A 26,353-nucleotide genomic window follows, 5' to 3' on the forward strand; every position below is an offset into this window, starting at 1 on the left:
GTAAGACCTTCGTTCATCTTCGGAACACAAATTAAGATATTTTTGATTAAATCTGAGAGGTGGATCACTGCTACATAGGCTGCCAGAGGGAATGAAACTTGACGGCCCAGAAAGTCATTAAAGAAAATGTTTAAATATTCCATGTGCCTACAGTGGCTCAACTATAAGTTTATCAAGCGACGAGAATACTTTTTTCCCGAAAAAAAAAACATAATAACGACTTTATTCGACTATTCCTTTTCTTCCTTGTGGGCCTGAGACGAGAGTTCAAGAGATTTCCACGACGCATGCGCGAGAACTGAGAAGAGAACGTTCTTCTTCTAACACTTCTTGTTCAGTTCTCGCGCATGCGTCGTGGAAATCTCTTGAACTCTCGTCTCAGGCCCACAAGGAATGAAAAGGAATAGTCGAATAAAGTCGTTATTATGTTTTTTTTTTCGGGAAAAAAGTAGTCTCGTCGCTTGATAAACTTATAGTTGAGCCACTGTAGGCACATGGAATATTTAAACATGTTCTTTAATGACTTTCTGGGCCGTCAAGTTTCATTCCCTCTGGCAGCCTATGTAGCAGTGATCCACCTCTCAGATTTAATCAAAAATATCTTAATTTGTGTTCCGAAGATGAACGAAGGTCTTACGGGGTTGGTACAGCATGGGGGTGAGTAATTAATGACTTAATTTTCATTTTTGGGTGAACTAACCCTTTAATAGCTGAATGTTTCATTCTATTTTTTCCCAAGGATCAGGGATTTTTTTTAAAAACTACATGCAATAACTTTCAGATCATAACCCATCCCTGGAAAACACAAACACACACAAACATCTTTCAAAGAACTAGAGAAAAGCGTGCCTTGAGAACCGAATGAGGGAAGCTATTGTGACATGAGCAAAGTCTGGGGGTAAACTAATCAACCGAGCCTTCTAATCCATAATCATCAGAGCATAACTCACAGGATCACTTTCCACAGGTTTAGATTAGTGTTAATAACGGATTCTTCCAATTCAAAGTAAGCACTGCCTGCGTAATCCTGAAGGCAGACATTCTGCTTCAGTGAGGCATTCGAACCATGAAGCCTAAATCCTACAAGCGAAGTCAGGTGCAGCTGCCTAAAGCTTTCAGCTAATATAACAATGTTTGAAGTTGTAATGACAAAGTTTAGGTTTCGTAACAATGAGTCCTGCTTTGGATTAAGAAAGGGTAAGGAATATTGGAATTAATTTTAGATTATATGACATAAAATAAAAATAAAATAAATGTGCACTAAATGTGCATGACCGATAAATTACTGTTTAAGTCCAACTTTGCAGCTAAGCCAACGTATAATAAATTCCCAATAATGCAATTGTTTTTGAGCTGTTTTTCTAGTTCAATTTTAAATCAATCAAGCAACTTCCACTTTTAGTAGATTGTGTAGTTCTTACCAAAACCCATGTTGTCAGCGAAGGTTATGGACAGACAGATGAATAAGATTAGGATAAGTCCAAATGCAGAGTATAATAAACATCCAACGGGTGGGTACAGACAAACGCTAACTTAAATGAGACAGGACAAACACTGAGTGATGGTGAGGAACTAATATACACGTGGTGATTGAACTAGAAGACGAACAGCTGTGATGATTACTGTCCATAGAAACTGATGATTGGCAGGAAAATCAAACAAAGGAACATGTGATGAATGAAAACAAACTAAAAGTCCATGAAAATAAAACTAACAAACACAACTGACATATGGTGACAGAACGCCCCCTCCAGGAAGGTGAGACCTCGCGACGTAGAGAGGAGTAGCCTTCGGAGGGAGACGAAGGGATGGAGAAGGGATGTGGCTACAGGAGATGGCGAAGAGACTCTTTAATCCAAAGAGACGATGGACATGAGTGACACCGCTAGCACTGGCGACCTAGGCGAGTCGTGGCAATGAGGTTTTGAGGTGGAGCCAGAGTGCCCGAGAACTGAGGTGGAGCCGCTGTGACAGAGGATAGAGGAGGATCCGGAACGAAGGAGGAAACCGCTGTTGCTATAGGGGTGGAAATGCTGAGCGGAGCGGAAGGCTCGCAAGTCTGTGGTAGAAGTAGAGTGACGACTGACCAAGGGGGAGCCAGTGGGACGAGGGAACCCGGTGGAGCCGCAAGGTCGAGGGTCTCTGGTGGAGCCGAAGGTGGGAGGGGCCAAAGCGGAGCCGACAGGTCGATGGGCTCAGTTTAGAGAAAGGATCAGAGGCCGGAGGTGGAGCTATTGGATCCTCTTGCTTGGGCGAAGCTGGTGGTTGCAAGACCTGCGGCTTCGCTTCACAGCAAGCCATTCCCGGCAGACCAGAGGAGGGCTGGGAGGTCTATGGGATGGTGGTAGTTAGCCCTGATCCAGAACAGCGATTTGAGCATCTCATCGTTGAAGGGGCAGGTGACAGCAAGACGAAAGAATTCCTCTGTGAAAACAAAAAATCAACGGCCTTTTGCCCCTCGCTGCAAACTTAGCTGCGTAATTCATCTGGTCCAGTTTTCCGTCAGTGAGGGTTGTAGACAGACAGATAAAGAAGATCAGGATAAGGGTAGATACAGACAAATTAATTTGAGTGTACGTGCAACTGATGATGCGAAAAGTAAGTTAATGCTAAGCTAATATCGAAATTTTAGGATTGATTACTGTGAAGGAAAATCATATAGGGCACGACTGTCAGTTGTTTTTTTAACTTAATCTGCTGTACAAGGGCGGGCTGTTTAAGCCCACTGTAACGCTTGAATGCCGACATGCCCATATTCGTATCACCGTCTCAACAGGGTAGGTTTTATGTAAAAAACAAAACAAAACAAAACAAAAAAGAATGCAAATTAATCCCCATCCAACTTCCCCACTGCCGTAACAGTTTCAAATGATTTAAAACTAGTATAGCAAAGCTTACATTCTTAAAATGCTATGCATTTTGCCCTGTTATTTGCTTTATATATTGTTTGTCAATACACAACCTTTTTTTCATATTTTTTAAATACTAGGTTTTTTCTCTTGTTTGCACACAAGAAGTATCAGTAACCTACATTGATATTTTTAGATATTTCATGTTTTGATCGAGTTTGACAAGTTTTGGTCATAAAATAAAACGTTTTCTTACTTGCAGATCAATACATATTATGTATCTTCGCCCATTAGTGCTGGCTACTTGACCATTCATAATTTATGATGTCAAACCCAGCAACCCCACCAATTAAACATATTCATATTATGTAATTATTAAATATTGGTAAGTACTTTTTACGGGAACACTTTATTTTTCAGTGCCCTTGTTATACATGTCACATGTAAGCAGGGCCGGAGTGGGGCCACTTTTCAGCCCGGGATTTTCATGCCTAAGACTGGCCCACTTTTTCCATGGTGGTGGAAATTGAATTAATAAAAGCAACAGTTCAACTCTTACTATTGTGTAGTTTTTATTAATACCATGGTTCAAGAAATAATGTAAAGGTTAAATAATTCACTTAAGCTGAAAAGTTAACAAAAAATATTCCACTATTCCACAAGGATAGGTTGATAAATTAACAAAAGCATAGGCTAATGCTCTTTCTTACATTAAATAACTTTAATTCATATTGTTTACTCTGGTATCCTCTCTACCTGTCCCTGTAGTCATGGCCTCCTCATTTTCAGCGGGGGACTGGCTTATCTGCTGCTCAGAAGCTACAAAAAAATTAAGATAAACAATTAATTAAAATAATTAAGAGGTCATTTTTATCAAGCTTGAGTTTTGTTATCAATATTTGCATTATATTTGCATAAGTCTATGAGTCGCCATATATTGGGTGATCCAAAAAGGCTAATATTTTAATTAAATTTAATATTTTGCTTGTGAATAGGTTGACAATGCTACAACGGTATTAGCCGAATAATTACGTTGCAGCGTTGCTAATGCTAATCATTACTAGGCCTATCTCTATTACCTGTTGCCACTTGTGTTTGTCCTCTTGAAAATAAATCTGTAAGCTTGGCACATTTAGCCGCATCCTCCAATGCCTTTCTTTTTTTTAACCTGGCTTTTTCAGCCCCTCCTGGCCTCTTGCTCCCATCCATCCTCCCTGACGCGTACCATTACGATAGGGCCGGCCAAGCTATCAGTAGCATGCCTGGGAAAACGTTTTGGAAAAGACGGGCTATGGACCCAACCAACTCTATTTGGGAGGGGAGGGGAAAACTCTGTCACATGGTACAACCCTTGCAGAAGCTGTGCGCTGCGGTGTCAGAATGCAGAATGTGTGTAGCCTAACAGACTAAACGTGACAAAAACAGAAAATCTTCGACCGGCCCAAAAGCGAAGCGGCCCACCGGGAATTCTTCCGATTCTCCCGATTACCCACCGGGCCTGCATGTAAGTAATATAAATTATACATAACTACATGCAACTACCCCTGAACCAGTCCAAACTCTAACCCAACCCTACTCAGTACTTAAATGTATAGTTACACTGTAACAAGGACACCCAATAAAGTATTACCCTTTTACAGTTTTTGTCCGTTGCTTGAACACATTTTGCAAAACTTTGCTCATTGTGCCAAAACTCTACACACAAGTAAACATGACACCACACTGGGAAATATACCATACACATCTGTGTCAAATTGAAACTCTACTATCAAAACCTAAACTCTGCTATCAAAACCTAACATTCCTTTGTCAAAATGTAACTCTGATGACAAAATGACACATACTTGCATCATATGCATACACTTTCAGATCAGGGGGATCACACTAGTCTACTTTATATAAAACGTCTCAGGTTACGACTGTAACCTATGTTCCCTGAGAACAGGGAACGAGACAATACGTCAACGACGTTATGGGGAACGCCTCAGGCGTGACAGGTGTCTGAAATCACTATCAAATCACGTCAATCATATTGACCGGCGACAGCCCGTGAATCATTAGCGTGAATGATTAACGTGCGACCTGGAAGTATAAAAGGGCGCCTTGCAAACATGACAAATCACCTTATCGTCTGAAGGGACTGTACGGTAGGCAAGCCCCGAGGCATGGCAGGGAGACGTATTGTCTCGTTCCCTGTTCTCAGGGAACATAGGTTACAGTCGCAACCTGAGACGTTCCCTTTCGAAGGGAACTCAACAATACGTCAACGACGTTATGGGGAACGATATACCAACGCCGCCATGCTAAGGGGAGTGCATGCCAAGTGGCAGTGACAACTGTCAGAACCAGCAACTTCAAATGAAACGCCAGAACCCCTCACCCTCAGGTCACACTGGGCTGTCAGTGACAGCATTCCCTACGGTCATAGCCCAAGCTACAGCCTCACAGAAAAACCTTCATAAACATGGTTAAATGAAAGGTCTACCTGGGCCAGCTCCGGGCCTGGAACCTCAGCTTCCAATTAGAAGGGGTCCCTTCTAGGGAATGTGGCTAGGGAACCCAAGGGAACCCCAGCCAGTCACTATTCAGGGGAACGTACTCACCCCGAAATGCCACCAGGACGGCCTGACCTGGCGCCAGTACATAGACACTTAGTCTGGCCAAATCCTGTCTGTCTGAAGACAGAGCCTCTGGACAAATGCCTTAAGTAAGGCATCCAACCCGAGGGACTGCGAAGCTGGCAGAGAACCACTCGGCCCGGATCTCAGAGACGGGATATCCCGGAGAGTATGACCCAGCATAGTGCTTTTCAACCCTTGCTAGCGAGGGGAGTTCTCTACTCGATCCATGGATCAACCCAGTGTCTGTGTTTCAAAACACTGAGGAGGCCTGTGAAGGCCTAAGGGCTGATCTAACTGGGAGGCCTCACGAGAGGCCTACGACCGTCTGACCAGACTCAGGAAGCCGCATGCTCATAGAGACCCTCGGTGAGGGGAGCACAAGGTCTGCCTGGTAGGCAAACCAGGCTGTAGGCAGAAAAGGTTCCGGGAGGGAACCAATAGCAGAGAATGAACAATTTAGCGAGCCAGGGCGCAAGCTCGCCTTCAGCAGCTGCCAATTAAGGCTAGCTGAAACTGATAGCAAGTGACCACTAGCTTCATAAACCCAGCACCACTAGGGAACGTTATAGGGAGGCCCGGAGAGGCCTACTACCTGATAGCCAACGTAAGTGGGAATTCACCTTCAGGGAGACCCGTGAGGCCTACTACCTGATAACCACAGTTTGTGGGGTGCCCACCTTCAGGGAGGCCCAGAGAGGCCTACTACCTGATAACCACAGTATGTGAGATGCTCACCTTCAGAGAGGCCAAGAGAGGCCTACTACCTGATAACCACAGTACGTGGGAACTCACCTTCAGGGAGGCCCGGTGAGGCCTGCTACCTTACAACCACAGTATGTGGGGAGCTCACCTTCAGGGAGGCCTGGTGAGGCCTACTACCTGGTAACCACTATCTGTGGGAACTCACCTTCAGGGAGGCCTGGTGAGGCCTACTACCTGACTGTTCTCATTCAAGGAGGCCTGGAGGAGCCTACTACCTGATAATCACAGCATGTGGGAACTCACCTTCAGGGAGGCCTGGTTAGGCCTACTACCTGACAGCCACAATATTTGGGAGCTCACATTCAGGGAGGCCCAGAGAGGCCTACTACCTGATAACCACAGTATGTGAGATGCTCACCTTCAGAGAGGCCAAGAGAGGCCTACTACCTGATAACCACAGAACGTGGGAACTCACCTTCAGGGAGGCCCGGTGAGGCCTGCTACCTTACAACCACAGTATGTGGGGAGCTCACCTTCAGGGAGGCCTGGTGAGGCCTACTACCTGGTAACCACTATCTGTGGGAACTCACCTTCAGGGAGGCCTGGTGAGGCCTACTACCTGACCGTTCTCATTCAAGGAGGCCTGGAGGAGCCTACTACCTGATAATCACAGCATGTGGGAACTCACCTTCAAGGAGGCCTGGTGAGGCCTACTACCTGACAGCCACAATATTTGGGAGCTCACATTCAGGGAGGCCCAGAGAGGCCTACTACCTGATAGCCAACGTAAGTGGGAATTCGCCTTCAGGGCGGCCGGGTGAGGCCTACTAACCGATAACCATCTTAAGTGGGAATTCACCTTCAGGGAGGCCTGAGTGGCCTACTACCTGATAACCACTGGTAGCTTTGAGCCCTGAGTCAGGGTGATAGTATAAGGTGGCCTGCTAAGGCCAGTCAGCTGGGGACTCGCCTATCAGGGAGGCCTGGTTGGGCCTACTAGCTAATAGCAAGTCATATTCTGCCATAAAGTACACTGTTGGAAACCATACTACACAGCATAATTTACTAATGGGCTTCCAGTAGCGCTATAAGGTATGTCCCACAATGTTGGGACTCACCTCCGAGGAGGCCTGTTTAAGGCCTACTACCCATCAGTGAGTCAACTGCCCGAACCACCAAGGCCAACCACGTAAAGTGAGCTGGCCTACAGTGCCCTCTGGGTGGCTGTCCAATCAAGGAGGCCTGCTGAGGCCTACTACCTAATGGCGCAGCCTTCGTTGGCAGAAAAACTGTTTACACAGCGCCTACAGCATCCTGGTGCCTAATCACATTGCCCATGGCAGTGTACTCCGCAAGAAAGCTAGCACCCTTAAAACAAGGGGAGTACAACATACGCCACTCTGCCTCAACGGAGGCCCCAATTAGTCAGGGGCCTACCATCTATGCATGGGCGTCAGCTCAGGGCAATGCTCTGGCTTCAGGGGAGCGTACTTCGACCAAAGAAGAAGTGAAGCTTACTTAATACTCGACCCGAGCCATAGTGGTGCGAGGTAGGATAAAACAGAACTGGGAGTGAAGTGCTCAGACCTACCCTGTATCACAGGGGAATACTCACAACTCACCCTGAGGTTACCAGGGTGCGGGCCTGCCAGCGGCTCTAGGGGTGACAGAAATGTATCTGTGCCCAACCTAGGGGAGTGGGGCTTGAATGAAAGCCAACCACCTACAACCTAGCGCTCGAGCAGTAGCTCAGCGAGGTGAGTGAAGCCTAAACTGGCGGCCTAAATCCGTAGGCCAGTTCTGCATGGCAGGGTCGGGCAGGAAACCAAGTCTTTTTCGTGAAGCGAAAGACGGCCTAACCCTGCTCAATAAAGACATATATACCACGGAGGCCTGTTTGAGGCCTACCATGTCCTTACAAACCATCCTCTGCACCACGCTGCATTATTCTAGTCACCCCAGAATGCAGAGAAGGGGGCGGGCCTTGGCCTAACGACTCCCACGGGAGGAGGCTGTTTATACAGGGATGCTAGAAACCAACATTCACAAAGTGAAGGGTCAGAGGAAGAAATGCTAAATTTTTTAGCAGAGCGCCTCTATTATCCCTGGCACAGCCTAGGCCAGCTACAGAGGTGGCCCTGGTGAGGGCCAGCCTGCAAGCATAGATCAATCTGAGGGCTCGGAGGAGCCACAGCCTTACTAAAGAATATAGTCTGTATTATTCCATACAAAGGGCTGCAGAATCGCTCAGCCTAATGAAACCCAAACAGAGCTCAAGGGGCGAAATACTCAGGAAGAAGTCAACGGACCCGTGGGCCGGACATAAGATCTATCTGAAGCTCTAGCGTCAGTCAACACTCTAAGTAAAAAATTCTAAGAGAGAGACCAATTACTCTACCCTGAGGTGGCTAACAGCCCGAAGGCTAACATAGTTATCGTTCTGGCCACCTAACGGGGAACTTCAGGGCCCTAATGATCCAGGAAACTTCTCTACCTTATTACCTTGACATGACCCCATAGCTCTATACAGGGAACGAGGTCTGTAGAGAGATACATCTCGGAATTTTAATTCACAAAAAAAATTACTCTTAAAAGACCAGTCAGCTCACCTGCGGCGTGCGGAGTGAAGACTCGCCAGATAGTTCTTTATGACCCTGGGGTCCACCACTTTACATGCCTGAAAGAGGCGTTTCTACTAGCCAAGCCTAGGCGGGCCATTGGAACATCGTTCTTATCATAGGCCCAGCCCCAGGCCTGATGTAATGAACGTCTGGGGAGTCAGAAGAGAGGAGAGGGCTGGATTTCTTTTTAATGAAGCCCTCCGGGGAGATTATCCATCAGCGACACTGTGTGCGCTTGTGCTGGATAACCTCCCTCAGATCCCTCTTCTTGCGGGAGTCACGCCTCTTCTGCGCCCTGTTCCTCCACGGAGGGGGCGCACGAGAGGCGACACTGGCTCTCTGGCCCTGTCTACGGTCCTCGGACCGTGAAGGGCCAGGCCCTCCCGCCTGCCTGGGTGTGGAACCGGATCTCAGCGGTATGCAGGATCCTGCAGCAGGTCGGCCTGGTATGCCTGCAGCACCGCCATAGTGTGCAGGGAAGCACCAGCCTGAACCGCTGTCGTGTATGCTCTGCCATTCAAACGTGCTGTTGACTTCAGCGGTTTGGATGGCAGGGTTGGAGCTCTCAGTGTCGAAGCCTGCCCAGACACGAGATAGTTCGCAAACGACTCGTCAGATGGGCGGCATCGACACATACCCATGCTCTGCGATCCCCTCAACATCAGCGAAATTAACCCGCTGATGTCGGTGAATACGGGCAGAGTATGGGCTCTTCCATGCCCTCTCGATCTCCGTGTGAAGATCAGGAAGGAATGGAAGGCTCACCTGAGCTGGTGGTGTATGGCAGGGGAGAAACCGATCGCCAATTGCCTACCGCGAGCGGTCTCTCCTCTAGCGCGTCGCCATCGCAGCTACAGCCTGTTGGCGGCGCGCTCCACAACATCCACCAGGTCTGCATACACGGGGCAGGGTGGCTGAGAGGGTTCAGGATCTACCTGATTATAAACCTCCTCAGCCATCTCCTGCTCGTCCTGAAGAGCAGCAACTGCAGGAACCCATTGGCGCCTGCAGTTCGCCCTCGTCAGCCGTCGAATCGTTTGAGAGGTTTACAGGACTCTCAAGATGATCGATGAGCTCTATCTGGAAGCCCATGATGCAAGTCGCCGCTCTGCCTCGGCACTAGCGGGACCACGCGGACCAGACGTTGAACCCCCTTCACTCGAGAAGAGGGCCAGACGAGAGCGGAGCGTTTTAAGAGAAAAACGCTCACAGTTCACACAGAGGATTCCCTCGAGAACCTCTCGTGCGCGCTCTTCTCCCAGGCAGGAAAAAACACACTCGTGTGCTGTACATTTCATTTTCTTACCGTTTCATTGAGTAGTTTTCAAACAGACAGTCCCTGAAGACGATGAGATGATTTGTCATGTTTGCAAGGTGCCCTTTTATACTTCCAGGTCGCACGTTAATCATTCACGCTAATGATTCACGGGCTGTCGCCGGTCAATATGATTGACGTGATTTGATAGTGATTTCAGACACCTGTCACGCCTGAGGCGTTCCCCATAACGTCGTTGACGTATTGTTGAGTTCCCTTCCAAAGGGAACACTGCAGTCTTTGATTTTTACTGTTTATTCAGAAGGCATATTTTCAGTAAGCACATTTTCAAACAACCAAAAAAGCAAATAGGCCTACTCAATATTGTAAATTGCAGCACTGTACATTGCAGTAACATGAATTCAGATAAAACAAAAAAAATTATGATAATAGAAAAAACACTATACTGTAAACACAGAAAATTATGGCAATTGTTCATACGTGGGCTCATGGATCCCGCCGTCTGTTGGGGTCTGGCCACAGGACCTCATCGACAACGCAAGCAATGTCTTCTCCCGCTAGACACCGGGGAAAATATCCCCTTGCATGTCGAAACCATCCATGGATTGCTGTCACCTGAATGTCGTCGCAAGCCTGTTCCATTGCCTGCAGAAGAGGCATGCGGGCATGTGGTTGGCGGTCATATACACGCCATCTCCAAGCCGAAAAGAATTCCTTTATAGGGTTTAAAAATGGTGAGTAAGGGGGCAAGTATACCACTTCAAATTGATTGTGGTTGGTGAACCAGGCCTGGACCAGAGCAATCAAATGGAAACTGACATTATCCCATACCACCACAAACCTGGGCTGATCTGGTCTGTTCTGTACAACTATATTATAGAGAGCATGTAGAAATGTGAGTATATGTTGGCTATTGTATGGACCTAGTTTTGCATGATAATGCAGAAGCCCTTGAAGGCTTATGGCGGCACACAATGTGATATTTCCCCCGCGCTGCCCCGGGACATGCACAATTGCCCTTTGGCCAATTACATTACGACCCCGTCGTCTTGTTTTGCTCAGGTCGAATAAAGCTTCATCAATGAAAATGAATTCATGAGGCTGTGCTGCTCCATCCGTGACCAAGATTCTCAAAAAAAAAAAACATATTACTGCACTACAGTGCTAAACATGCAGAACCCTCACCCCATCACACAGGTACCTGTGTAGCTCTCCGAATGGATCCATGTCGTACTGATATGGTACATATTCAGCTGCTACTGGATTTCACCAATACTGTATTGTAAATGTAAAGGACAGTTACACTTACCCGTACATATTCAGCTCAAAGTCCTGTGACCCTGACACTGTTCCTCTCAAATGGGACCCTGTAGAGAAGCTTCATGGTGATGTTGTGTTTTCCCAAGATGTGTCTGATGGTGGTGATGCTCACATGGTTTATGTTGTTGAACCCTTGCCTGTCTGACAGATGACTCTCTGCCCAGCTTCCCTCATAGTCAGGCCATGGTTGATGACATGGTCCACCAAAGTTGCTCTTATATCATCAGAAATAGTGGTCCGTGCATGGCCTCTTCGACCTTGACCTTGACCTTGTCCTCCTCTTCCTCCCCCCCTCCTCCCCCCTCCTCCTCCCCCTCCTCCCCCCTCCGTGTTTTGTATTTTGGAAAGATGTATTTTCCAAATGGCACCCTGAGATTTAATTTTTGAAAGAAGTGTCTTATGTATGAAATAGAGTGTAGTATGCAGGACCAACTGTGTTGCATAAAGGAGTAAGTGTGTTGCAGAATTGCAACTAGAGTGCAAAGCAGCGCTTTTGTTTAAGGTATGGGTACATGTATTTGAGGTATGGTAACAAAAGCTTTAAGTTGTGTTACTTTAGTCTAAGCATGGGTCTATAGTGTTCAAGCAACGGGCAAAAACTGTAATACTTAAGCACATTAAAAATCAAGTACTTTTGTACTTTTACTCGAGTAAAATTGAAAAGGAGTATTTAATAGTTCTAATGGAGTAATATTTTATGAGAGTATCTGTTCTTTTACTCAAGCCCTTAATTTGTGTATTTCGTCCACCTCTGTGTGTGTTCTATACACATCAATTCTACTTAATAGTGAGCAATATGAGCTATATTATCTTAAGTGCATGATTTGAAACATTACCAGTAAGGCTTGCCACAATTAGATTTCAAAGAACGGGTCACACTACTTCAAACTGAAAATATTCCACATAAAGCAGATGTTAATATCTGCTTTATAAGATCTTTTAATATCTTCACTCCATTTTGTGCGTCATTCATTCATGTTTACAAATATAAAGACTCTATTAAGTTGCTTTCTTCTGGTTTGTCAATGGCTACACAAGTGTTTGTCAAAAACCAGCTTCTCTAAGAGTTTCATCTGAACTGAAAATGAAAATAAAAATGTCCCTAGGCTTAATTGAGGGTCTTCTAAAGGCTGAAAAAGATGTGCATGCTTCTGGGTTCCCATAATCACCTTTACACATTATATAAATTTGGGGCATATGGAACCCGCAAGATCTATGGCTCCAAATACACATATTCAGCATGCCAGCCACTAATGGAGAGAAGAGACATGATGAGGGGGCAGCCGTAGGGAGCAAGCAAGATGCAGCGTTGATCGAAAAAAAAAAAAGCCATAACAATCCCAGCAGCCATTAATGAAACGTATAACCAGCAGACTGAGCTCTGAATGCTATTGATTGGACTGTAGAATATATAAAATGCCTATTGAACCAGCGAACGACTGTATTGAAAAGACTGAGTGATCCTCGTCAAAGACCTTACTATGGGTTGCAAGACCAGATTCTGCCCAAATGCTTGTTCTATGTTGAGCTGCAATATTTTGCACACTTTCATTTGATTTTAATGCATCTTAAATTGCTTATCAATTGGGTAAGTCACATCATTGTCACTTTAATGGACCATATTGCTTTAATGAACTAAGTTTTTTTTTACTGGCTACACTTAGTGGTGCCCACCGGATTCTCGTTCATGGTACACAGAAGAGCACATCGAAATATATTCACAAAAGAATCACAACACCGAGACACAATGGATCACACACTCTAAAGTTGATTGTTGATTCTCATGCAAATCTCTCTGATTGTCATTACGACAGCTAAGTTACCAACCAAAGCTGATCAGAGCTGCTTCCCACATCAGTCGACGGGAAGCCTACTGTAGCCAACTAGAAGTAAAACTTCAGAAACAAATTTTTTTTTTTTCACTGAATTCAGTACACGCTGTCAAAGAACAGGAAATTGGACACAGAGCTAGGCTTTTGAGTTTAAAGCCCCCAATATTTTTTTCTAGTCCAAAACCATTTTTTATTCCTAACGACAAGCTTTTGATTACTTTTTTTTAATCAGTTTAACATTATCTAAGTCAAAGAGTGCTATAGATCAACCATGGCAATTTGTTAAGTGCTTTTCTGTGCAAAACCCCCAAGCTTTCATTTGAAGTCTAAAATGTTAACATGAAAAACAACTAAATCATTTTACATAAATAGACAAAGGCAAAAGACAAATATTCTTTGTTAAAAACATTTTTTTTTAGCTCAGACCCAGTTTATTTTTAATGTCACTTCTGAGAACACACTGTTATTTCTACCTGTATGACTTTTTCTTCTGAGGAACATAAAAGAAGATATTTCTGAGAAATTATTTTTGTCCATTCAATTTAACTCAATGGTAACCAAAAGGGTTTGGCTATACATTATTTTTATTTATTTTTTGCATTCCGCCGAAGAAAGAAATACATACAGTACAGGCCGGATTGACAGGCCAGATTTGTGGGCTGCCAGTTGCTGCTATAATGTTCATAGCAGAAAAAAATGCTGACATTTAATTCACCTGACAGACATGAAGCCAATTTCTCTTTTACCATAGCCAGCAGTATTTGTGTGTATATAAAAAATTAATAAATAAATTTAAAAAATCAGAGCAGAATATTTTGTTCTATCCTTCTCTTTCATCGACTACCTCCTACATGTTCTCTAAATGATCTGCTGAACTATCCAACCCTTTTCCATTTTCTTTGGATAACTTCATTCTCTAATATTTTATTGATCCCACATGTAATGACCCATTAAATGTGAGTGTGCTGTGTGTTTACTCTGATGTGTGTGTGTGCGTGTGTTCCAGCCATTCCATCAGTCTACATCTAGGAACATGGAATTGGTATTTGAATTTCACTGCCCAAACTTTGGCGTCCACCAGATCTTGCAGGATCGCTCTTTATAACATCTCTCCATTTTCTTTTACCTTTCTGCATTTGTACTTCTTCTCTAGAATCAAACTGAGTGACCCCAAAAAACATGAACTACTTACCTTTCTTTTTGCTCGCAGTTGGCTCTGGTAGCTGTCTGAGGAAACACCTGGAATCTCTCCTCCCCAAAGCGTCAACCCGACAATAGTGTAGGTAATGCCCATGACCACCAGGGGCAGAACATACACCAGCATTGCCAAGACGATATGATAGCTGTAATGAGAGAGAGAGAGAGAGAGAAAGAGAGAGAGAGAGAGAGGGGGGGGGGGTGTAAGTGTAAGGCTAATTTCCTTTGCTGTGACAAACAAGGGGCTCACAAAGCAAGCATCACTTATACACTTGTGATGCTTACATTTTGTTTTATGAATGTCGCTTGTCTGACTATATTTCACTCCAAGATAATTTGGGAAAAGTTCAATGTGGCCCAAAATATCTGACGCAGACAATATTTACAATTTCAGTCTTGAATCCAACCTTACAGTTCTGCAATAACTTCAAGAAATAATATAGTCTCAAACTTGGCAGATTCCTTATACAGATTCTGGACTGCAATCAAAACACTTGTGAATATTGAACTTCTGTTGACACTGTTTTCATACACCAGCTATGTAAAAAATTAATAGAAAATATGATTTTATAATGATTAGATTTAATATTGTTATTGTGATTGTTAATAATAACACTACTACTAATCATGTCTTTTTATTGACCACTACGATAACACTTTACAATAAGGTTCATTAGTAAACATTAGTTAATGTATTAACTAATATGAACTAACAATAAGCAATACATTTGTTACAGTATTTATTCGTCTTTGCTCATGTAAGCTATTAAAAATACAGCTGTTCATTGTTTGTTCATGTTAGTTCAAAGTGCATTATACCTAATGTTAACAAATACAGCTTTTGATTTTAATAATGTATTGGTAAAATAAATTAACATTAACTAAGATTAATAAATGCTGTTGAAGTATTGTTATTCTTAGTTCATGTTACCTAAAGTAGTTAAATAATACTAACTAATGAAACCTTAAAAAATACCACAACTACTTTATTATTATTGACAACTACTTCTACTACTAATTTTTTTTTTTTTAATGTGCATGCATATTTAAATAGCTCTCACATGAAAGGGTCCTCTGAAAGTCTCGGCCAGGCAATGTAGCAGATGGTCCGTATGCGAAATTTTTTGATGGTTGAAAAGAAACACACTGGAAAGGCCAAAACCACAGCCAGCAGCCAAATACACACAATGATCACCTTAGTGGCTGTGGCTGAGAGTCGTGGTTTCAAGGGATGGATGATGGCCATGTACCTGTACAACACAAACAGATGACCGATCAGTCTTGTCACACATGTAGTCTGAAACAGCTTCAAATAGCATTAATATGATCAAACATCAAAGACAAACCACAGTTGAGCAGTTTTCAATTTGTAGGTTGTGTAATGATCTAATAGCTGATTGATAATTGCTCCAATCAAAGAGGTAAATCTTTCTCTCGGATGCAATACGAATTCAACCTGTCAGGTTGAAAACAGTCCATAACAAAAAAAGTAACAAGAATAATTTAACTCTCACTTCATGCCTTATTTTAATCATTTGGAAACACTAATTAATCACAAGCAATTGATTACTTCTGAACTCCATAATGTGGGGCTAGACTAGGGTTAATAAAGGTCTTCTGAAGCAAAACATATTAATATTTAAAACTTTATAAAGTAACTAGCTTCCGGCCATACGGATTCGACTTAAGTGTAAAGCAGAACTTATGCGAGTAATGATATTTACGCTACGCCTTGACGTACACGACTTCCGTCGTGATTAGTTGCGTAAGTTGCACATTAGGCGCAAATAGACTGCATATGGCCGTTTGGCCGGAAGCTAGAATTTAACCTTTGTAACGTGTTAAATATGAATATTTTTCTTACACAAATGTTTCGCTTCAGAAAGCGTTTATTAACCTCCCTTAGCCGTGTTGAGTTTTTATATAATGGATGGATGCACTTTTTTGAGCTTCATACTGATGGTTGCAATGGTTGCAATCCACTGCCATTATAAAGCTCGGAAGCATCAGAGTATTTATTAATATAACTCAGATTGTATTCTTCTGAAAGAAGAAAGTCATATACACCTAGGATGGCTTGAGGGTGAGTAAATCATGGGCTAATTTTCATTTTAAAGTTAACTACTCCTTTAATAATAGGTCATTTACTTTAAGGACTCCCTCATCATTAGCAGTGAATGGCTTTGTTAGATAGCCAATAACTCTTGGACAGTGAAGGTTATTTTTGGGATATGGACAGCATAAAAGTCAAAGCACTCATGTGGGCATCTTGGATAAACAACAGGAAAGATGACGTAATGGTACACTGTCTGTGTTTTAGTTAGTAATGAATATTAATATAAGCATGTGTCTAGAAAACATTCACATTTGTAGATTAATTAATATACTGCAGTTAAATACAGCTAATTATGTCATGCTGTGATGTGTTAAACTGCCACAATCAAACAAGCTGTTTGCAATTTGACGCTCCATTACTTTTTGAAAAGCATTAAAGGCACAAATCCTATAATTTTTCTTTAATTTGCGTGTGTATAAATATATATATAAACATATATATATATATATATATATATATATATATATATATATATATATATATATATATATATATATATATATATATATATACATACAGGTCCTTCTCAAAAAATTTGCATATTGTGATAAAGTTCATTATTTTCCATAATGTAATGGTTATGTCACAGTGTTGGGTTTGTGTTCCCCAGGTGTCCACTAGAGGTCCTCGTTATCACGGTGTCCTTCACTATTGACTTCATTTCCCAGCATTCTGTCTGTCACTGTCACTCATCAGTTCATTGCACTCAGCTGTTCCCCGTCATCATTGTTCCCAGCTGTTCATTGTTAGTCTTGTTAGATCTGTGTATATATTCCCTGTCTGTGTTAGTATGTGTACGGATTCGTTGTTTAATGTCCCCACACTTCCGTTCCTGTTGTTGCTTCTTTCTCGTGTTTTGTCGTTTATTCTTGGACTGTCTTTGTTGGAATTTGATCCTTGCCTGGACTGGATGTGAGTACGGATTACCCCTTTTAATAAATACCTGCAATTGGATCTACGCTGTCTGTGTGTGTGTGTTCGTGACAGATTAAAATTAAACTTTCATATATTTTAGATTCATTGCACACCAACTGATATATTTCAGGTCTTTTCTTGTTTTAATACTGATGATTTTGGCATACAGCTCATGAAAACCCAAAATTCCTGTCTCAAAAAATTTGTATATTTCATCCGACCAATGAAAGAAGTGTTTTTAATACAAAAAAAGTCAATCTTCAAATAATTATGTTCAGTTAGACTCAATACTTGGTCGGGAATCCTTTTGCAGAAATGACTGCTTCAATGCGGCGTGGCATGGAGGCAATCAGCCTGTGGCACTGCTGAGGTATTATGGAGGCCCAGGATGCTTCGATAGCGGCCTTAAGCTCATCCAGAGTGTTGGGTCTTGTGTCTCTCAACTTTCTCTTCACAATATCCCACAGATTCTCTATGGGATTCAGGTCAGGAGAGTTGGCAGGCCAATTGAGCACAGTAATACCATGGTCAGTAAACCATTTACCAGTGGTTTAGGCACTGTGAGCAGGTGCCAGGTCGTGCTGAAAAATGAAATCATCTCCATAAAGCTTTTCAGCAGATGGAAGCATGAAGTGCTCCAAAATCTCCTGATAGCTAGCTGCATTGACCCTGCCCTTGATAAAACACAGTGGACCAACACCAGCAGCTGACATGGCACCCCAGACAATCACTGACTGTGGGTACTTGACACTGGACTTCAGGCATTTCCTTCTCCCCAGTCTTCCTCCAGACTCTGGCACCTTGATTTCCGAATGACAGGCAAAATTTGCTTTCATCCGAAAAAAGTACTTTGGACCACTGAGCAACAGTCCAGTGCTGCTTCTCTGTAGCCCAGGTCAGGCGCTTCTGCCGCTGTTTCTGGTTCAAAAGTGGCTTGACCTGGGGGATGCGGCACCTGTAGCCCATTTCCTGCACACGCCTGAGCACGGTGGCTCTGGATGTTTCTACTCCAGACTCAGTCCACTGCTTCCGCAGGTCCCCCAAGGTCTGGAATCGGTCCTTCTCCACAATCTTCCTCAGGGTCGGTCACCTCTTCTCGTTGTGCAGCGTTTTTTGCCACACTTTTTCCTTCCCACAGACTTCCCACTGAGGTGCCTTGATACAGCACTCTGGGAACAGCCTATTTGTTCAGAAATTTCTTTCTGTGTCTTACCCTCTTGCTTGAGGGTGTCAATGATGGCCTTCTGGACAGCAGTCAGGTCGGCAGTCTTACCCATGATTGCGGTTTTGAGTAATGAAACAGGCTGGGAGTTTTTAAAAGCCTCAGGAATCTTTTGCAGGTGTTTAGAGTTAATTAGTTGATTCAGATGATTAGGTTAATAGCTTGTTTAGAGACCCTTTTCATGATATGCTAATTTTTTGAGAATTTTTTTGAGGTTTTCATGAGCTGTATGCCAAAATCATCAGTATTAAAACAATAAAAGACCTGAAATATTTCAGTTGGTGTGCAATGAATCTAAAATATATGGAAGTTTAATTTTTATCATTACATTATGGAAATTAATGAACTTTATCACAATATGCTAATATATATATATATATACACACACACTTGCATGCACGCACGCACACACACACACACACACACAGTGTTTTTGGTAGATTACGTTAAAATTGTAGTCCGTTACTGATTCCAAATTACATGACAAAAATAGTAGTCAGTAAGGTATTCCACATTACACATTTTAGGTAATAGTCTATAATCTGACTACATTTTGATTACTTTTGACCTGACTCATTTATCACATTGTTGCAATGTTGAGAAATGTTATGAAAAGCCTCCTTAAAAGTGAAATGATGTCTGTAAATCCAATGGTCAAATGCTTTGTGGCCTCTCAATTTTCCATGTAATTATAACCACCTGTTAGCTAGTGGGTGGTATGCGAGTGCAATTTCACTAAACTAGAAGACTATGAGCTATATATAAGCTGTATATGTTTTTTTAGAAAGGACATTTTAAAACATGAAATAGAAGAATTAGGATGAATCAATAAATGATGAACAATTTACTGCCATTGAGTGAATATGTAATAAAAAGTAGTCTGATTATAAGTAATTTAAAACATAATACAATCTAATTACAAGCTTCCTTAATATTTGGAATCTGATTACATAATCCAGATTACATGTAATCAGTTATACCCAGCACTGCACACACACACACACACACACACACACACACACACGTTTGTTTTGGCTATATTTGTGAGGACCTCCATAGACTTAATGGTTTTTATACTGTACAAAAAAAAAACATTTTATTATGTTTATTAATCAATTTTCCTTGTGAGGACCAGCAAAAAGTATGGAACTTTGTCCTCACAAAGTATGGAATCTCAAGTTGTACAATCCTTGTGAAGACATTTGGTCCTCACAAGAATAGCTAAACATGCCAACACACACACACACACACACGCACATACATAAATACATATTATATACATACACACTAGATTTGATGTTCGCAAGTTTAGATATTTTGGGGTTTTTGTACTTGTTATAATACTTTTTTGTATTATTGTCAGCTAAATAATATCACATTCAAGTGTAATGTCATTGATGACAAAATGTTTGAACTGAGATCGAACCTAATGCCTCCACTATTCGTCAAAAAATGTTGCACATAATAGTTTCATTAAAGTTTCATAAACCAACAAATGCACCAGAATGAGGTTTTTGTCAGCAATGCCATCTCTCTGAGAGTAAAATAAAACATTTATTGTACTAAAAATACTGTCCGGGCAAGTGGTGTCAGCACAAATCTGCAACTGCAAGCACACTGACCCACTGCAAATTCCTGCAGACGTCACAATTGCTCTGTACATTAATGACTGCCTACCAGCAGAAACAACACTAACAGCAAATGTGGGTGGTGAAATATGTAGCCTGCAGCCATGAGCACTATGTGACATTTTGAGCACAGGAAATAACTGTGAAAAACACTTTTTTTCTTTTTCTTTTTGGAATTTGGTTTTCCGTTGTGTAATATAATTCCCCTCTTGCAGTAACTAAGTTTTTGGTTGCTAATGTGTACTGGTAGCAAAAAACAACAACACCATTTTCCATATAATAAAGGGGTTATTTCACGCATTTTGTTCCCAGAGGTTCACTTAATAATAAAGGGTTTTGGGTCAAAATCAGTCATTATATAGATTTTTAGGACCGTATCCCATTTTTCATCCTTCAGTATCAAATGCCTTTGATAAGGCTGCCTTAGATTGTGACAGGATCCGGAAATAAACCACACTATTATGTTTAGCACATACTTACTTGAATAGGGACCTTGAAAAATAAAGTATGAATCAAGTCTCTTTTGCAGTTTTAGTTTCAATAAAGGGTCTACTGTTTTCATAGTATTTTTGGATTTGGATTTTAATTAGTCATTTTTAGATCTTTAATCTCAAAATATCAAACGAAAGATTGATTTGAGGACGATTTTAATTTTTTACTTGAAAACTTGAATACTGAATTACTGTACCTCTGCTTTTACAGTGATAAAAAATTGTTTATAAAAGCCTTGTATATTTTTGCAGATACATCCTCAAAACAAGTCCTCTATTAAGAATAAATTAGTATGATATCAGACTTGTAATGCAAAATGATTAAGCCATTTTGATCAAATTATCAAATGCCACCTCATCTTTTAAGCATATTTGAACTTTGCATCCAGAAAACAGTTCTGTATGTTGACTGAATAATAGCTTGCTATGTTGATTTTAGAGTGATCTTCATTCATATTAATGAGCATTATATCTGATTACCCTGACATTTAACTAGAAGTCATAGTTGGGGTCAAGTTGTAAGAGAAACACAAGCATCAGGCCATGAGCTTCAGGCATAAGTCATAATCAAAAGTTATGCTGCTTCCATTATTTTCTCTAGTGCAATGTGACAACTCACTTTCTGACATAAGTTTCACTGAAAGGACACATAAAAAGTATTGAATAATATTTGGCATTAGAGTGATGTCTGTAAAATATACAGCTCTTGCACTCATTGTACAGCATTGCATAACTCTGACATTTGTCTTTCACTTACTCCAGAATTCATACAGCTGATGATGGCATCAAAAATAATTTACCTAAGTAAAAATACAGTACACTGATATGTGCACACTGTGCTGAACTAATCGTCCACATCTGAAAGGTTACTGATGAAGTTCAAAAGTCCCATTTAATATGCATTATTTTCGCATTATTTAGTTAGTGAGATTTTAGTCTGAGACTTCTAATCAGAGGAAAAAATAAAGAAATATCAGCAGGGGGCTGAGAGGAAAAGAATGATTAGATGGCACAGCATGACGTAAAGGGATGAGAAGGCAGCAATGTTCCCAAAATAAATAAATAAACATTTCCACATTTACCTACGCAGATTATGCATCCTAAAGATCTGGGCGGATTCGGCGGGAAAAAAAAACTTTTAACTTCTTAAAAGTTCCAAAGCATTGCTTGTGGCAAAACTATTCAACTCAGACAACACTGAGACTCTCTGAAATATTCAGTATTCAGAACCGTGTGGCTTCTAAATTGCAGTTCTCCTATCAGTTGAACTCATTCACATTAGTTTGGATTGTTCTTTTTAATTGATTTCTAATAACTGCATCTGATTAGAAGCAAAGACAGATCAAGATCAATGAGCGCCACAGAAGCACAACCTCTCTGGTAGTGCTAAATGCAAGCTATTTGTCTCTCTCCGTTGATTCTGTTCATGGAGAGAATAATTAATTTACAGCTGAATTGGCGCGGATCCATTTCACTATCTAATAAGTTTGGGTCAAATTAATTGTATGTTGCACAGTAAAATAAATCCAATGAGGCGACCCACACCATGTAAAATAAAAGTTGTATTAGGCTACATTTATTAGGCTACAAGTTAAGAAAAAAAAAATTATTTAGAAGTAAGGCCATTTTAATTTTCAAAAAAATATGCATCTTCATTGTGACAAATTCTTGCCAAACCTTACATCAAAACTTTGTTGTCAGTCAAAAACAGCTTTTATTGTAACAAAGCTCTGAAAACTTTGTTTTTCGGATTTTGTCACGTTATGACGTAATAGTGTGACAAAAAAAACACCTCAGCCGAATCAGATCAAAGCCTCAAGTGGTACTCATTGCAGAGTCAGACGACGTCCAACTCCACCTCTCTGCGCGTTGAATGGCCGTTTAGGGATAGAGTTGTGGGTAGGTTAGGGTGTGGTTGGATATTCTAGCTCCACCCATTAAGCCCAAATTACATTCGCACCTCCTCACTGGATGTCTAGCCACTCATTTACTCTGCAGTGAGCAGCCTCTATAGAGCCTACTGTACATCATGACATCTTTGGCCCTGCCCACTGGCGCATTAGTGAGAGAGATGCAGCATCACTGGACTAAAAATAACATTACCTTCCATCCTAATGCTAGGAAAGTGGTTATCTATTTTCAAATATGGGAATGTCTCAGTAGAGCATTATTTGTTTATTCTGTACATTTCACTTTGGATGCTTTGGTTAATCAGTCGCAATTTCGACACTGGCTTTGCAGACTTTTACTGTAGGATATGTACCTAACAGTAATGCCATGACATGTAAGTAACCGTGTTAGTTTTAATGCCTGATCTGTGATCAGTGATTTCTGATATGATTAATTTACAGTCAGATGTTCGGTCTCAAAATAATGTATTGCTGTTTATGCATCCGTAAATCAAGCCAGTGACTAAGAGGTCAACTTCATATTGTTCTCTTAGTAGCATGAAAATAAGCTATCTAAATTCCAATTGAATTATATACAGAGAGCGATCAAAGAACACTCCCTTTATAATCGCTGGAGCTGTCAATCAAACAGCACGAGATTATTAGTTACTGAGTTCTGGACTCTCGCAAAAAACGCCCATTGTAATCCACTGAATCTCTTATTTACATCATGTTTGTATTGTAAGCTATATGAAAGCACTCCTGTGTGTGTAGAAATCGAGCTGCAATGATGACATCACTGCATTCATGCACTCAACAGACATGTCAGTCATGAGCTTCAATGCTCATCGCTGCAACCTTTCATGCAACGGAAGTAAATCTAAATATAATGCTATTGTAGCAAGCAGGACTATTACTAGTGTTTGCTAATGAGCGCCACCTGCGCGCTGCACAGGCCTGGTCCTCTCTCATCCTTCACTGTCGTCACTCCTCCTTTAAAGGGGGAACTTGGCAACTCTAGCCATTTCTTCGCAAATTTTTACTTTTGTTGTTGCTCCCCCTACAGCTGTGAGACGTATATTTCACAACACTGTCATAAAAAAAACTCACTTGTGGCACCCTCCTCCAGCTTTCTACCAATGCTCATGTGCATTTGTTATTATCGGAGCCGGCCCACTTTATCGTGTGAGCTATGTCTACCGAGGTGGTTAATACATCAGTATCATATGGCGTGTGTGTTAATGTCGAATTGCCGTGAATCAGTTTGTGTTTCTCACTCGTTCTCGCTTCTCACGAGACTTCCTATTTCCAACTTACCGGGACATTAGACCCCATGTTGCAAGGTTGGTTTTCCGCCTAGGAACGCTGGGGGGAGCGGGGAAAGTCACCATTCTCACCAGAACAGGTTATTTAACCATCCAAATGATCTCTAAACTCGAGACCAGTGCGGCACGCAGGTGCACGGCATTACGTCATTAGCAATCACGCCAACCTGCTTGCCACAGCTATAATCAACACTTTTCATGATTAGTTAATCCCAAAAGCTGTAATAGTAAAATCGTAGTAAAAGATTTCGAGAGTTTCATGTGGAACACTATGCAAAGATGTTAGCCAATCACAGCAGTGGGCGTTTACACTGAAGTCTCACAGCAGACACGCCCCTTCAAACAGAGCATTCAAATCAGAGGGCTAAAATCAGGATAGAAAACAGCCTTTTATTTCTAAATTATGACCATCTTTAAAAATCATACTAACATTAATAGGTGCACCTCGTGAAACATTCTAAAATAATAAGAAAAATGCCATTCTTGACCTCTTTAAAGTTCCCTTTATCATCAAAACTGAATCAGTTCAATTTTGAGCTTTTCAACTCAGGCTAAGAATTATGCCATAAATTATTGCTTATGAATGTGGTTTCAATTGCACTGTGTGATTTGATTTCCATGAACAGAATGAATGTGCAACTGCACCTGCAAAGACGCCCCCTGAAGGTGCTGTAGATAAGTTAGCAGAGCTCAGCTCCACAATCATTGTGCAGCCATTTACTTCAAGACAACCATTCTGTGTAAGAAGGACTGCCTGAGGCACTTTCCCCAGTCAAGAAAATCGACACATAAATAACTGTTTAAACCAATCTTAACTGAATCTGTCAAGTCTATATAAATACATATCATTCAAAAGACAGGTTTAAAATGCATATAACTCTTCCAGAGACTGTAAAAAGAAGAAAAAAAATTCATTAAGACGCTAAAATACTTGAAAAAAAATACTTTTTTTATTATTTATTTTAAAAGCAGTTAGGCAAATTAGTTTTATTCTAGGAAACAGTGTGACATGAAGTCCCCATGAAATCAAAATAGGCAATTGTTATTTTTGTATGGAATATTGCAGGGTTTTTTTATAAATAATTTTTCTGTACACATAAACAAAAAAATAATAATAATTCATGTGCCCTCCCAATCTTTAATCAAAATAGCTTCCCCTCTATCTTGCAGCTACATCTCTTTTCTGATGATGTGTTTACTGGCGTGAGGGCGGGACTCACATGACGTCAGTCACAGCAATAGCAAACCACTGCAATGAACCAAAAATCCAATAATTCCCTGATTGACATTTTTGATGTGGCAATATACATTATATTTGTAATTAAACTAAATGTTTTCATTTTTAATATTTATATATTTAGCTTGATGGTTAAACTACATTTTAGAGACATTAAATCATTTTTTGCAGAAAATTATTTAATTCTTTTAAACATGAAACCATTATGATAAGAAATGTTTCATTAAAAAAAAGGTTAGACCCATTGCGATGTATAATTGGGTTTTGTGTGTCTGGTCGTACACTCCCAACACTGAATGAATGAAAGCATGCATTAAAACAACATTTATTGAGTTCTCACATGATTTAATGTTAACTTCACATGTTACTCTACCTGTCGACTGCTATTGCGCTCATGGAGTAAATGCTTGCAAACACGGAGGTGACGGGGAAAAAGTTGTGAAATTTGCAGTAGGCTTCTCCAAAATACCAATCATTGTGCGCAGCATAAACAAAATTAATCAAAGTGTTGAAGGCGGCCATCGATGCGTCTGAAAACGCCAGGTTGAGCAGAAAGTAATTGGTTACGGTTCGCATCCGCTTGTGAGCCAGAATGATCCACATGACGATCAGATTCCCGAACACCGCGATCGCTAGGATGGAGCTGTATGCCACAGACCAGAGCGCGACGCGCCACGGCGGCTGCACGAACTGGTTTGTAAAGTTCCCAGTTAGGTTAGATCCGTTTTGTGGAGGTTCCATGGCGAATATGAGCAGAAATCTTCTGATATACAATATCTGAAGTGGACTGGAGACCGCGCGCGATGCACACTGTTCCAAATACGCGCGAGAGTCCTTTGCTCAAGCGGAAAACGGCAACATGTCACTTAGAAATGGTCGATTTGGTGCGAATCGATGCCAAATGGACCGACTGACAAATTCTCCAGTCTTCTCTATCGATACGTCAATCGCTTATAAGTACTTAAAGGCGCGTGGTTGTCTCCTGACTCCTGTTGAACGCAGCCACGAGCGCAACACACTCCGTCAGATGCAGCGCCATGCACATATGTGACAAGTGGACTAACTAGTGTTACTGGGAAGAGAGCGTGATCGATTGATTCACGGCGTAAAGT

At 41.5% G+C, this 26,353-nt stretch overlaps 1 protein-coding gene across 1 annotated transcript in view; it reads right to left on the reverse strand.

Moving 5' to 3' along the window:
• Positions 1-26,121, reverse strand: part of tacr3a (tachykinin receptor 3a) — a 42,436-nt gene extending 16,315 nt beyond the window's left edge. The window contains exons 1-3 of the mRNA XM_077246428.1: positions 25,615-26,121; positions 15,480-15,668; positions 14,414-14,564 (exon numbers count right to left, since the gene is read on the reverse strand). Of these exons, the coding sequence (XP_077102543.1) occupies positions 14,414-14,564; positions 15,480-15,668; positions 25,615-25,982 (708 nt within the window). The 5' untranslated portion in view covers positions 25,983-26,121. The remainder of the gene's footprint in view (positions 1-14,413; positions 14,565-15,479; positions 15,669-25,614) is intronic.
• Between the last annotated feature and the right edge of the window lie 232 nt (positions 26,122-26,353).

Source organism: Siphateles boraxobius, unplaced genomic scaffold, assembly GCF_051911475.1.
Source record: "Siphateles boraxobius isolate OS27281-9 unplaced genomic scaffold, OSU_SipBor_1 29, whole genome shotgun sequence".
Classification (NCBI taxonomy): domain Eukaryota; kingdom Metazoa; phylum Chordata; class Actinopteri; order Cypriniformes; family Leuciscidae; genus Siphateles; species Siphateles boraxobius.